The 16,077-nt window shown below is 30.9% G+C and overlaps 1 protein-coding gene across 1 annotated transcript in view; it reads left to right on the forward strand.

Annotated features, from left to right (window-relative positions):
• The window catches only part of LOC106677124 (uncharacterized), a 112,840-nt gene that overhangs the window by 35,249 nt on the left and 61,514 nt on the right, over positions 1–16,077 (forward strand). Inside the window, exons 2-3 of the mRNA XM_067051972.1 lie at positions 7,455–7,584; positions 13,476–13,594. Coding sequence (XP_066908073.1) covers positions 7,455–7,584; positions 13,476–13,594 — 249 coding nt within the window. The remainder of the gene's footprint in view (positions 1–7,454; positions 7,585–13,475; positions 13,595–16,077) is intronic.

Genomic DNA, 16,077 nt, shown 5'->3' on the forward strand with positions numbered 1-16,077 from the left:
TATATAATATTATTAACATATTCAAATAATATGCTAAAATGATATAACAATTTTAATGATTTATTGTAAATATGATAATATAATTATACTTCAACTTAATAAACTAGTAAAACATTTATTTTTGAATAAATGAATAATGAATAAAGGAATACATTGTGACCCTTCTAAATATTCATCGCTATAAATTTATGTATTTTATATTTATACTAAAAATATTCCGCGGTGTTAACCTTATCTGGAGTGGCCGATCAGACTAGGATCGTGTTCCTGACACATCCTGTTGAAACCTACCTAACCTGTGTTGTTACGCAATTCATTATTACAATATTTCCGAAACAAGAAATATCGATTACAGATATTTTAATAGGTTTCTATCTGTAGATATATTAATTTAGGATTTTAGAGTGGTCAGTATCAGAGCTACGGTTTTAAAATTCAATCTATTGTGATAAATAATTCTGTGAACTGAGAGATTATTATTGAAGAATGTAATTAATAGGATATATCCACGTATATTACATGGCATTCCAAGGTGTGGAAAGTATCGGCTGTCGAAAGCTTTCATATTTCATGTGGATTAGATATGTATTTTTTTTTAAATTTATTTGTGGCTATTTACAACTGTACATTATAATACATTTAGTAAATTTGATTTTAGTTTGCAATGGAGTGATACAGGCGTGTAGAAAAACTACCCATTGGTAGCACTCTAATGATGTTTTTACATTAGCAGGTCTCGTGGTCATCTTCTTTTCAGGCTCCTCGGAGGATTGTCAGGAATGAAAGAGAAAGCAAGGTTCGAAACTAGTTGGTTTGGGTGGTTAGGGAGCTTATAATGGAAGGAGTGATATCTGGTTCGGGATAGATATTGAACATTAAGGTCTTTATGTATGATTTCATTTGCGACCAATTAAGGAGCATTAAGGATTTTGGATTGGAATGATTGGATACGAGAGGAATTCGAAGGTTTAGTTGAGCCCCAAAGCTCAACGCCGTATGTCTAGATTGTCCTTATTACAGTCATGTAGATCAGTCTTTTGTAATGAATTGGAAGTTTAGACCGTTTGTCCAATAAGTACTGTAATAGTCGAAGTGACGTGCAGTTTCCTGTCTTACGACGAAGGGTAAAGTTGATTTGATGGGATTTGTTGGGATTCATTTTAATCTTCCAATTACGAAACCATTCTTCGAGAGCTATGATATAGGATTGGAGAGTTTGGGGTGCAATCAAAAGGTTATTATTAACAGTGAGCGCACGTGTGTTATCGGCATACGTGGTGAGGATAGTGTTAGGATTCGTTGGGATGCCATCTATATAGACGGTGTAGAGGATGGGACCGAGAATACTACCTTGAGGAACACCAGCGGACTGAGAATAGAGAGGTGAATAGGAACCATTATGGTTTACTTGGAATTATCTATCGATGAGAACGTATGTAGTAGGTTGGAATCTGCCGAGTTTGTAAAGCAGTCCTGGGTGCCAGACTTGATCAAAAGCCTGTTGATATGTATTTTAAAACCAATTTATAATTTTTCCAGGCGAGGAATTTGTTTGAAAATTTCATAAAATATTGGAGATGTAAAGTTAAATCTTTAAATTAGATTCAAATGTTAAATCCTTAACTTAATATTTTTTTTTATCTTTTCAATATCTTAATCTGTACTATTCACGCATGAGTTTATATGAGCGCCCTTAGGGAGACAGTAACCTCCTATCGTTTGTAGCGAAGGAAGTTAAAGCCAAAAAAAAAAAAAAAAAACTGTTAAAGTTAACGTAGCTATCCATCTACTCTCTACTGCTACAGTAGGGGTATTCATGATCGTTAGTTTAACATGTTAAAGCGTGTTAAATGGAAAAATAGTTCCTTCTTTTAACATGTTAAAACGCTATTACATATAACATGGTTGAGAGTCTGCTAAATGGAGCATGACGTCACGCAATGGACTAGTTGAGCTCGTCACCGTTTTATTTTTCGTCGTGTTAGGTTACTTGCTCGTAGTTTGTGTTTGGATGTTTTTAAAACTAATAAAGTAATGGATGGCAATAATAATTATTTAATGACAGTTGTCAATTAGCTCATCTTGCTTCTCTTCCTTACAAGTTAGAAGATAAACAAGACAGTAGCCAAACATTTACACAACTTCTACTCTTCACTGAATTTAGGCATGTTGTAATAAATTACTTTAATCAAAACTTAGAAGTAAACAATAACATGAAGTTTTGGAAGAATAGATTATAAAACAAGTTGCTCAAAAAATCCGCTAGGAGCTCTTATCCATTTAACATGACTTTAAATAGGGCCGCTCACAATTCTATAATTATAACATTTAACATGGTTAAAACATTTTACATTTAGTACAACATGAATACCCCTATTGTGTTGATAGAGGGTGAAAAGAGAAACAGAAATTAACAAGGTAAGAGAGGCACTAACACTATTATTGTAAAAAGAGATAAATAATAACTGACACACTGCACATGCCAAGTAAGATAGACATCACTGTTATCTGATAGACTCCAACATTGTTATCTGTTATCCAAAGAGGTTGCCACTGCAGTAGATAGGAATTACCTCAGCTAGCAACAACTTACATAAACATTTTTACACTATTTAAATACGGTGGGTTGAAGTTTGGAATTTATCGAATTGAGGTAATGGAACAAAAAGTGACCTGAATAATAAGAACTATTTTTATTTTTTCAAATAAGCAAAATTTAATGTACTTTAGAAGAAAACTTTGAAAAATCCGCATTTAAGCCTCATCAAACAATTTCAATGAATTTAAGATCTGTCTGTTATTTAAGACTTAATTGTACGTTGAAATACCAAGTGATAAACGTTAGAGCCGTTGTTGAGAAAACGTAAAAGATCGATTCTGTAAATAGGCACTTCCAGGCGATCGATTTTATCAAAATATTCCTGTAACAACCCAGGCAAGTAACCTCCTTAAATATGTAATTTTTTAAAAAATGTTTTAGCTAGGGCTACAACACACACACACGCACCCAGGCGATTTTGCAAAACTTAATTATTTCGACTTATCGGAACTCAAAACTTCCGTCGCAAACTGAGGTCCGAATGTTTTCACGACCACAATATTTCCTGCGAAAGTCAATGAAAGGAAGAATAAAAATAAAAATTGAATTAATAATTGCCGGGAGCTATTAAATTTATGATAAATACATTAATTAAAACATTATTACTAAGTTAAAAAAAAAGGAATTAATCCAATATTGTATTTTTAAATGCTCTCATTTTATTTTTTTTTAAATGATCTGTTTATTCCATTTTCATCTAAAAATATATCACTACTCAAACTTCAAGTAAGAGAAACCGTTGCTAAGGTGTCACCTAGCAATAGGCCGACGATCTACATTTTATTATCAGTTGTTGCTTATTAGCAATTAAATAATAAATCAATTTCAGTTTTATTTAAAATTTACTGTTCTTGTTAAGAAGTCAACTGACTTTTTAAATAGTAATGACTTTTATCATACAGTTTGGTGATTTTAGATATAGTTAGACTGTTAGTATATTAAGCTCACAACCCTGTAATCTTAATTATTTTAAATTTATGTACTATAGAAACTAGTAATTTCTATGGCGACCTTCTTATGTAAATAGATTACTAAAGAGGTAAGAAAAAATATGCGATCGAAAAAAATTCTCGCTACTCAAACTTCAATAACTATATTACGATGTATCGAATTAAAACAATCGATATATTTCTTTCACTATGTTCATATTTCGGTATATAAATATTTTTCCATCTTTAAATCCTTATTATCCACAGCAATGTGTACAATGCAGGTGACATTGTTTCGTTAGAGTTGCATATCCGTTTACACCAATGCCTGATGGCCACGGGATGGAGGTCATGCAAATAATTGAACAAATGCTTACACAATCAGCAATTTAATAACTTTAATAGTATCTTCATCGTTACTAATCAGCTGATCTTATATCAACCAGCTTCAGCAAATATATTTCTTCCACAGATCTCAATTCTACGATTCCTAGATATCCCATCTTTACATTAAGTTATAACCTTAGATCGCTGTAAAATATGTTAATTTCAAACCAGGGTAATTATTCTGTTTATAGTTATAAATTTTTTATCAGCGTTTTGAGGACTGAGACAAAAATAATAAATACAGCCATTTTTCTTCTATTCAAGTGACAAAGATTTTTAGGAATCATTTCTAATGTATCAAATAGGAACTTATTTGCACATTATTTTTTAAGATTATGTTTCCTGATAATTTTGTTTTTATTTGCGTTTTAGTTTCAGTATTTGGCATAACTATATCTTACAGAATTTCGAATTTGAAATATTCTATAGGTTTGGAAGTATTCCATTGGTAATACACATTAATGATCACATAAATCTGTACTTATCGATATACGACGTTCCAAACAACTTAAATTTATTAAAATTATGCAACTACCAATAACAACGTTTCAGAGTTGTCACTTCATCATCAGGTATCAATCATAAATTCTCAAATTCATCCATTGCATGCAATACTTAATAAATATATCACAATTTGTTTGTTTTTTTAATTTAAAACAATTACCTGATTAAATATATCTTTTGCAATTTGTAAAATTACATTTTGTATTTTCTTTATTAGTCTTGTAATGCTAACAATAACATATTGTGGTCAATAATATAAATATTAATAATTAAAAATACCAATATATTACAAATAAGGAGAACTGAAATACCTTCCTGAAAACAGGTTATCTTTACCATTAATAACAAACTAAGTCATTTACTCTCCTACCTCTGTTCCACAAAAGATAACTTTAAGATATAGCTTTATCCAACAACTTATAGTAGGAGTATTCATGATGTGTTAAATGTAAAATGTTTTACCATTTTAAATGTTATAAGTATATAATTGTGAGCAGTCATGTTAAATGATACATGCATAACAGCTCCTAGCGGATGTTTTGTGCAACTTGTTTTGTAACCTTTCCTTCAAAAACTTCATGTTCTTGTTTACTTCTAAGTTTTGATGACCTCAGATGGTCTGTTGCGCGACATCATTCTCCATTTATCAGACCTAGTAACAGACTCAACCATGTTAAATGTTATATCGTTTTAGCATGGCAAATGAAGGAAATATTTCTCCATTTAACATGTTAATATAAATATCATGAATACCCCTAGTATATTAAAACAGTCTGTGTTGTATTGACTACCCCTGGGGTTCCCAGCTAAATTTAAAAGGATACTCTCATCCAATCGTTATAATAGGAAGGACTCCAATGTCCAAAAAATGTAAAATTTGTTATTCCTCGTAATTGGGAAAGTACATACACAAGAATATAAATTTGATGAACTGTTCCAGAACTCAGTGGAGCTAGAGAGAAGAGAGAAAAACACTTTTAAAAAATGGTGTACTTCCCAACTTCATTGGGTTGGATCATACACAGCATACTTATAACTAGTGAATCACAATTTTTTTTATAATCCTATTATTATAAATAGTTACGGCATAAGAATTTGTAAATTGTCACATTATAAAAAATTTGTATGTTGCTAAAGTTACTCATGACTTTTTGTTTTCCTTCCTATTGTGTATTATTTCTTCCCTTGCACATTTTATATTATTTACTTATAGCTATTTAACGTTCTTTAAATGAGTTTAATTTTTCTATTATTTCAATTCTTAAAATTCTTTTTTTCCGTAAAACATAAAACAAAATTAAAGTCAAAAGTATACAAATTATATGGACATTCCAAATATAGTAAAAAACTATATACATACATAAAATACAACATGGTCGTCCACATTTACAATATACTAATATTAAAAAAAATACTCTAACACATGCATACAATGATTCAAATAAAATAAATAAGTATATTAAGCTAAAACTAATAAATATAAAATTAATAATTATTAATTAGACACCAAATTAAAAAAAAAATCGATAAATATACAAGGCAAATAATATAAAAGTATTATAATAAATATATCTATTAAAATAGTAAAAATAAATCCTTGAATTGTAACAAAAATATTACATTGTATACAAACATGGAACTAAGTTGTCCTCTAAGAAACATTTAAATCAAAAATTATATGTTTCAAATTTGTCAGATATTGTTTAAATGTGTTTGCAGTTTATGCTGCATCTACACTTTTGTCACTTGCCACAAATTCAAGATTGTACAAAGCAAGCAACAAATATCGGTGTCCACATGCTTGTGTGCTATTTTGAATGTTTTCGGCTATGACTTTCGATTTCATATATTTTTACTATAAAAAGGAACAAAATAAAGATAACCGAAATAAAAAGTAGACGTAAATATCAGTAATGTAGGTTGTAGATGATTAAAATTTATATAAATAGTACAACATAACCTATAAATTCAATATTCATGCTAGAATTTTAATCAGAATTTTTTTTATTTAATTACCTAGACATATTATGTCTTTATAAAAATATATTCCTACTATGTTAAATAAAAAATAAACTGCTAAAGTTGATTTGCAAGGTTTGAAACAATTTATTAACGCCGAATTAAAAAAAATATACAACCATAAACAAGAGTTATTGTTTAACTCCACAGATTCGGAAAGTTCTTTAATTAATTAAAATACGAAGAGCATAAATATTCACCTGTTGGCAGTTCTAAAGCAATGCAAACTGAAGACAAACGTGTGAATGAATGGAGCACAAGCGCCCTTTGATTTGTGCTCAAAACCGACACTCGACGGTTCGGCCGCAAATTCAGGCCAACCTATGCCAGCTAATCCAAATAACCCATCTACACGCTAGCGCTGGCGCGAATTTGCCAACCGTGTAAAGGCACCTTTACGGACCCGTTTCAGTAAGGCGGTTGGAAATCCTAAAAAAATTAGGGAATTTTTAAATTTAGCCTCAATTTCAAGCCAAGTTGTGCCTGCCAATTCAAATAACCTATCTATATGATTGCGCATGCGCGAATTTGCCGACCTTGTAAAGGCACCTTTAAGGGCAGAAAAGATCTGACCACGTCAGTCATTATTAGCCCTAATATTGCTGCCCTAAAATATAATTTTAATTTTTTTTATATTATCAAGCCACAGCTAATTACAGATATCCAATAGGTAATTTTTAACTGTAAAATTCTAATTCAAAAAATCATTCTCACTTTCTTTATGAGATACAGACTTCTTTCTCACTTGATACCAAGATTGACCAAGACTGCTCATTCACAGTTAAGAATACTCTAAGACCGGATCATACAAAAGGATATCGAAGAAAGGTAGCAATCAATTTGACTTGGCCAATCACTTAGCTTTTCACAATTACACGTTTCAAAGGAGGCATTGAAGCCCCGGTTAGCCAATGACAACCCCCTTCGCCCTTGACTTATTGAAAGGGTGACCAATGAATTGGCCTTCTTGTTGACTAATGATTCTAGTACTGTCCTGATTGGTCGATCTGTTGCAGAGTGCTACGAGAGGGTTGCAGTCGGCAAGCGGCTCAACGACACAGAAGTCGCCAACACCATCTCAGTCGCGACGGTGCGACAATGTGAGCAGGAGTGCGAGAGGACCAGATGCCCTGCCTACAGCTTTGGGTTTGTATTTCAACTTTAAAATAATAAATTATAAATCTATTTAAGATATTTAAAGAGGGAATCAATTAATTTCTAAGGTGAATATGTATATATTTATATATTGGTAACTTTTTTCTTTTTTGTGGATCTTGAAGATCATTCATTAATACAACTATATTGAGCCTTGTTTAGGAACTTAATTGTTTGCATAGTCAGACAATACAAAACCGAAATAGCAGATTGACTTGTTAAAAAGAACGGTTACGTGTTGGAAGACTAGAGAAATATTTTATTTATCTATGCTGCCTAAATACATCAGGTTGCTATCTCACACAGCATAGTTATCAATCCGTAATCGGACATATATAAATTACACATACATGGTATAATCAGATATAAAGAGATATAATAAACAATTTTTTCCCCTACAGTCCCCTACAGTTACAAAAACAAACTCTTCCTTTAAACATTCACCTTCCTCCACTTCACCCTTATTCAGTTCTGGTGTGTTGTACTTTGAGTAAGTTGTATCATTGTACAACAATGTAAAAAAAACTGAAATAAACAATTTAAGTAATTAATTAAAGAAACAAATTTTATCCAATTTTAGTTTCAAAACAATTTAAATGTCTTTGTAAGTCCGACGTTTCTGCCATCCTCAAGGACAATCTTAAATTCAATTTTAGAACCACATCAATTTTAAAAACTATTCTGACCAGGTCATTAATTTCCTTCTACAATTACCATAGTTTGTCGGTTCTTTATATTAAATTATAAATTAAAAATTAAAACTTTTAATCATAGTTAATTTTCAATGTTATAATTTATCACAACCATATTTGCAACCTGAGATATAAATTGTTTTGGGACTAAAATTGAATAAAATTTATTTCATTTAAACAATAATAACCCTTCTCAAGAAAGCGTAAAGATTATATGTAATTTAAGTAATTTTCATTGTAATAGTTGTTAATCTTAAATTATACTATGCATATGAAGTTTTATAATAATTAGTTAAAGAAATTATTTGTTCTAAAAAACTGCTTTTGTTTTTTTCATTGTAGGCCTAGATGCAAACAATATAGTTGTATTAATAAGTATCCTCAAGATCCACAAAAGATGTAATATTCATGTAAAGAAATAAAACTCAGAATAAAATATATATTAATATCAACACACTTATTTCTAATAAGTATAATATAGAATTATGTCCTCTTGTGAACTTATAACTTATTCTGTGGTGCACAGTGCTGTTGCCCATTTTCAAGACCTTTCCTAATAATCTAAAAAATAAGTGTAATATTTATCATCTTTTCAAACATGTAATTAATTTATTTGAAGAGATAACTTTTATAAGGGCACATATTCATAAAATGAAATCATTACTTTTTACATTTCAAATTTTATTTGGAAGAACGGAATCAAAACCTCCAAACATTACTTTCCAAAACTGAACAAACTATTTCCTTTTATTTGTCTAATCTTAACTTTAGATAGTACTCTCCTTCCTATTTCCACCTTACCATTTTCCAAATATGTACCATTTTGTGTACAAATAACCAAATAAATTTATTAAAGATGATTTATGCTGAGAAATATAGTGATGACGTTTTTAGACAGCGCTCTTCAATTGAAGAGAGTGAAAACTCAAATAAATAGCCAACAACTAGTCATTATTTGGTTACCTTAGGAAGACCTAAAAAAAAGTATTTTATTATTAATCATCTATTTGTATTCATAATATTTAAATTTTTTTGGAAGATAGAGTTTTCTTAGTTTTTTTTTTCAAAATAACTCAAATAGAAATAAACTTTCTATTATGACTGAAAATGTGGCGAAACGTTCGCTCATGATAGTTTGTTTTCTATCGGACTATCTTTCTTTTATTAATTACACACTGTCAATTAACGATCTTTTTAACTAGGGAGGTATACACCACACCATTTAACCAACCACACAACTGGCCATTTAATTGTACTACTGGTTGCTCAAATTGTATAGTTGTAATTTACACGTATTCTGTAGTTCAGTTGTATTATTTTTTCAATATAGTGCAAGCAGGGAAAAAATAAACTTCAAATCGTTATACAAGTATTTTAATTTGTACTTCAATCAAGTACTCACAAGAGGAGACTATAACACAAAAAATATTAGAAGGCAACCCTTCCTTGCAAACCCGCCCACTAAACTAAAACCCCCCCTTTTTTTTTCGTACCCTCCTGTAAAGATTTTAATTGGTATTTAGTACGTACATATAGGAGGTATGCTATATGTATAGCTGATTATGAAGGATACCCATCCGTAGCTCAGATGGTAAAGTACAAAACAAAATCCCCCTTTTTTTTTTTGTTTTCATATCCTCCTGTAAAGATTTTAGTGGGTATTTGGTACGTACATATAGCTGGGTGTTAAGGATACCTTGGTAAAAAAAAACCCTTTTTAGCGACTGTCCTATATCACTTTTTGAACATTTACTTAAAGCGGGATAAGGAGACTTAACTTAGTTAAATCGAGCAATATTTAAAAAGTGTCTGAGATTGGAAAACGGCGTGATTGTTTTATTTATTTAATTGTTTGTCATTTAGTGATATAATTAACATATAATTGAAATGACACATTACACTCTAATAATTAGCAGCTTTTAAATTTAAACAATTAATGGTTATCTCAAGTTTTGAGTGAAAACATATTATAAAGTATATATGTATATATAGTTGACCGTAAAAATTGATATAAAGGGAGATGGTCAGGGTTGCGGTCAAAGGAGAAATAAAAATAGTTTACAACTATTTATTTTCCAACGTTTCGCCCCACTTTGCAGGGCTTCATCAGGGCTGTCCAAATAAATAAGTTGAACAATAACAAATAAATAAGTTGGTTCAACTTATTTATTTGGACAGCCCTGATGAAGCCCTGCAAAGTGGGGCGAAACGTTGGAAAATAAATAGTTGTAAACTATTTTTATTTCTCCTTTGACCGCAACCCTGACCATCTCCCTTTATATCATATTATAAAGTGTTCGCTTAATCATTCATGTCTTCTATTTCTATAAAATTATTTGAACCTTCCATTTATTGTATTTCCTTGGCGCTGGGAATGGTATGATAACAAGATGAAAATAACGAAAAAATTGCTCTCTGATTAGACATTGTCCGTTCGTAATATCGTGGAGATCTTTCTTTTTCAGAAACTCGCGACATAGGTGAACGGTTAAATTATAATTTCTGTTGCAGAGAAAATATCACTATATGATCCTATTCAGCAGTGTGTGACCCCTATACTGGGTACCGTTTCACGATAATTACATTGCGGACAATTTTAATATTGTGGCGACTGAACAATAATAGGCGGAAATAACAACTAACGGTACAACATAAATCCAACAGTTATTGTCGTTTCCTATAGGCCATATCTATCAACAATCTTCCCTGACCGAATGATGGGGTACAGGTAGAGAAGGGAATAGAGGAATATCAGATAGAGTGTATCTAATAATCAATCTAGGTACCTAGATAGGATAGGATGGATAGGTACCTAACATAGGTGAAACAGGTCATAGAGATTCAGGCCTGTTCATCAAAGAAAGAATAATACACAAAATCCATACATCCATCTAAGGGAATGGTTTAAATGTTGTCCAAAAAAATTTTTGAATTACCGGATCCATTTAAATAATTTTTTTTGTTTTCAAGATGTTCTCTGTCGTAATGGGAACTTTTAAAGCTACTGGTGTACATGACTTTTCTCAGTACAAAAGCCCAAGAGGAGATAAAGACAGTTATTTCATCTAAATTTTTTATTAATTTAATGAAAACTCTGTATAATTAGTAGTCAAGACTGATGAGTCTGCCAACTATAGGTAGTGGAAATACAAAATGGTGGCTATTTCAAAACGTTAAAAAAAATGATTTTTTCATTCGGAGCTCTATATCATTAAAACTACCAATGACACAAGAAAAACTAAGAGAACATTATCTAAAGTTAAATAAATTTGCTAAAATATGGGCCTAATAGAGCTGTGATGATTGGCTGAAGGTCCCTTATGGGTTTGACATAGAGTTTAATCGTAATGGTCCCAGTAATTGATAACAAAGACCGATTTTAATGTTTATATTTTTTAGTACAAGTGCCCGAGAGGAGAAAAAGGCAGTTATTTCACCCAAATTTATGATTTCAATAATGAAAACTATGAATGATTACTAGTAAAAATTGATGAGTCTGCCAAGTATAGGTAGAGGGAATACAAAATGGCGGCTGTTTTGAAACGTTAAAAAATTAATTTTTCATTCGGAGCTCTATATCATTAAAACTACCAATAACATTAGAAAACCTAAGAAAAATTCTTTAAAGTAGAGTAAATTTTTTAGAATATGAGCTCTAATAGACAAATTTACGTTCAATATTTCCCGAGATACAGCTTTAAACAAAACAATATTTCATAAAAAATGCACAGAAAAATCCGTAGTTATTGAATTTATTTTGAGAAATCTATATCTCAAAAACCATTGGCAGTACAAATGTCTATCAGCACTCAAATTAAAGCTAATATAATGCACTATAAAGTAGTTTATGACGTTTATATTCGTATTAGTAGTAATTTTTCATGATATTCGACAAGATGAATTCACAAAATATAGATTTCTAGCTGTTGAAAAATATATCTCTGGAATCATAAAACGTACAGATGTCTGCCAGCACTCAAATTAAAGCTAACTAAATGTACTATAAAGTAGTTCATAAATTTTATTCTCGTATGAGTAGTAGTTTTTAAGATATTTGACAAAATAATTTCACAATTTATTAATTTCTTGTTGTTTTATTAGATTTTCTAAAGTTGTTCATAAGTTTAAACATAGAAGCTCTGAAAGAAAAATTCATTTTTTTTATCGTTTTGAAACAGCCGCCATTTTGATTCCCTCTACCTACACTTATAGGTGTATCCCCAATATTCACTTATACATGCTTGCACATGAAATTTTATCCGAACAACTTTAAATAAATTTGTTCACATATCATAGAAAATACTACTCCTATGAAAATAAACGTCATAAACTACTTTATAGAGGCATACATTAGCTTTAAGTTGAGTGCTAATAGACATCTGTACGTGAATGGTTTTTAAGATATAGATTTCTCAAAATAAATTCACTAACTTCTGATTTTTCAGAACATTTTTAATGAAATGTTGCTTTTTAAGAAGCATTATTTCGCGAATTATTGTACGTAAATTTGTCTATTAGGGCTCATATTCCAGAAAATTTACTCTACTATATATATGAGTTTGAAAGATATATAACTCCAAATGAAAAATTAATTTTTTTGACTTTTTGAAACAGCTGCCATTTTGTAATTTCGTTACCTATAGTATCTCAGGTAAACTCATCAATTTTTACTAGTAATCATTCATAGTTTTCATTATTGAAATCATAAATTTGGGTGAAATAACTGCCTTTTTCTCCTCTCGGGCGCTTGTACTATAAAATATTTTTTTAATTTATTTATTTAATGTGATTTACAACTGTAGAAATAATAAATACAATAAGTAAATATGTTTCATTTACACATACAAATCTTGGGAAGGAACCACCCAATGGTGGTACTTCAAACATTAATTTAAATTAGAAGGTCCCGCGGGCCATCTTGTTTTCAGACGCCTCGGAGGATTATCAGGGATTTTTAAGGATGATGGATTAAGAATTAATGGGTTAGGATGGGTAAGGAGTTTGGAATGAAAAGACGCATATCCTATAAAATATAAACATTAAAATTGGACTTTGTTATCAATTATTGGGACCATTACGTTTAAACTCTATGTCTAACCCATAAGGGACCTTGAGCCAATTATCACACTCGGCTTGGGCTCATTGAACAATGAGGTTGTGAAACGGTTTTGATTGGTTACTTTGCTTCAGGATCGCCTCGGGCGGCAACGGGACCTGCAAGCTGGCCTCGGAGGTGCCCAAGCTGGAACCAATCACAGACATCGACTACGACCTCTTCTACAAGAACCCGTCCTGCCTCAACCAATCATGTGAGTACAATTAGCATTATTTTATTCGAATTTAATAGAAACTATTTCTAAAATATACGACTTCTTAAAAACCTGTCATATTTTCATATACTTTCCTTAACCACTTCAATTTTTGAAGTTTTTATTTGACTTTCGCTGAAGCATTATGCCGCTGAAATGACTTCGCTAGACTATCTTTTGAGAGTTTTATTAATTTTCAGACCTTTAGTTTTTCTCCATAGCAAATTATAAAATTTCCAATCGAGAAGCGAACTGGCTTGTTTAACTGTATTCTGATTGTAAATTAGATTTTAAAATTAATTCCCTTACTTTGTCTCAAATCAAGTCATCCACCAGGACCTCAATGTTCCATATGTTGCCGATTTGGCCAGAACCAGATACCGTTCCTTCCATGATAAACTTCTCAACCACCTAAATCCACTTGTTTCTAACCTGGCTTCTCCTTCATTACCTAATAATCCTCCTAGGCGTCTAAAGATGGCCTCGAGATCTTCTCCTCTAGAAATGTTATTGGAGTTCTATCAGTGGGTAGATTCTCCACATGTTTTTATCATGTCACTATGTCACCTACAGCAAATTTACTTGTATATAGTTGTAAATAATAATAAATAAATTATTTAAAAAAAAAATAATAATTTATATGCATTTTAGCACGCATCCTTAAACCAAAATTCATCAAAAACTGAAAAAAAAAATGTTACATCATAATTATGTATTTTTTACTTACTCTTAATTTGTAATTATTAAATCCAATCAATTCAGAAAAATAATTTTTAACCGTACTTAATTATCAACTTTAATTCTTTAACTACTTTAGGAACGGTTTGCTAAAAAACCAACAAAAGTTTTTTGCGTTATTGATTTACATAATTTTTTCTTTGGTCCATTGAACCTAAAAAAGATACTGTTCTGCTGTCTTCCATGACTACCAAATGTCCATCGTTCTTCGCTGAACTATTTGACCCTTTTCTATGGAATTTTAGGAACAACGCAATATTAGGTGAGATTGTGCCAGATGTTGAGAGATTTTTTTTTTACTATTTCTTTATTTTCCAAAATATTTGGATGAATTAAGTGCTGAAAAATAGATACTGGTTTCAGCTTTCTATTTTGGAGCAGAATATTCTTTATGTGCTCGGGATGATCGATGTAATTTTTCTGTTTTCCTCGTTCTCAACCCAACTGGGCCCTGTTTCATAATAAAGTACAAAATAATACTATTTCTTTTGTCGATTTAACTTAATAAAATTACACTTACTTGTACTTTAGTACTTTTTAACTCCTATAATATCACTAATAGTCCTCCCTATTATGAAAAAAATATTAGTATTAGTGTAATTAACACGTTGTTTCTATACTTGTAATTTGAACTAATCCTATTAGCTTTCATTATTAAACAGGGCCCAGGTGATGGGAGACTGGGTAATTCTTTATTCTTCTTTATAGGTGCCAGGGATCCAGTCATGGCTCAATCAAACACCCTTTTCTCTGAAATAATAACACTTGTAGTAAATGTAATATTGTATTTTTTTTAGGATTTTGTATTACAAATATAATTAAAAAATTGTTTATTTATCTATTTTTATTTTTAAAAAAACAACGGGCCCGGTAGAAATTATTTATTATCAAGCAGAATTTTCAGATTCATTTAGTTTAACCAACTTAAAAAACTACAATCATATGCCAAAATTGTAAACAACTATTCATATTACTCAAAAATATCTAAGATCCATTGTTACAACTCTTTAAACTCTCTAATTTTATAAATATGAAATTACACAAAACAACAGATATAAAAATAACTACATGCATATATATTAAAAAAATAAATGTGTACCACTACAGCCCATCAAGGGTCAGAGGTTCAGTACTTTTTAAGGAAGTACTTTTACTAGACCAACGGTTGTGCAAGGAGGTGATTTGGTCAGAATCATGCTCGACCGCCAGATTTTTACCTAATTAAAGGTACCCACTTCATAAGGCTGGGTGGACCTCGAAGGGCTCCCGAACCCACAGTGCTGACTCACGGTTCCTTCGAGTTAGTAGCACAGTGCCTTACCACTGAGCCACCTGCTTCCTCCATACATATGTATATAACAGAAACATTCTCAACATGATGGACTTGAACTACACCTCCATTTTAACCTCTTTAAATTGAGTTTAATTACAGAACATTCTCCTAAATATATTTACTATTTTAGTATCTTAATATCTTTTGCACTAACGATTACTATACGAAACGGATGTTGTGTTGTGAAAAATCGTGGACCTCGATTTCCAATTTAGAACATGTAACATAGGATCCGTTTTCTGTAATGAAGCAACATCCAGTATAGAGTTATTTCATCACACTCGAAATACAGATCAAAACAAATGGGTTACTTCCACAACCTAATGAACCTACAGCAGGCTATAGAAATAAGCGGTTCTAAAAAGAAATGAATAGATGTAGTTTGTTATTTGACTGAGATTATGCTATTTAT

This window comes from Halyomorpha halys, unplaced genomic scaffold (genome assembly GCF_000696795.3).
Source record: "Halyomorpha halys isolate HHAL.00 unplaced genomic scaffold, Hhal_1.1 Scaffold88.1, whole genome shotgun sequence".
Classification (NCBI taxonomy): domain Eukaryota; kingdom Metazoa; phylum Arthropoda; class Insecta; order Hemiptera; family Pentatomidae; genus Halyomorpha; species Halyomorpha halys.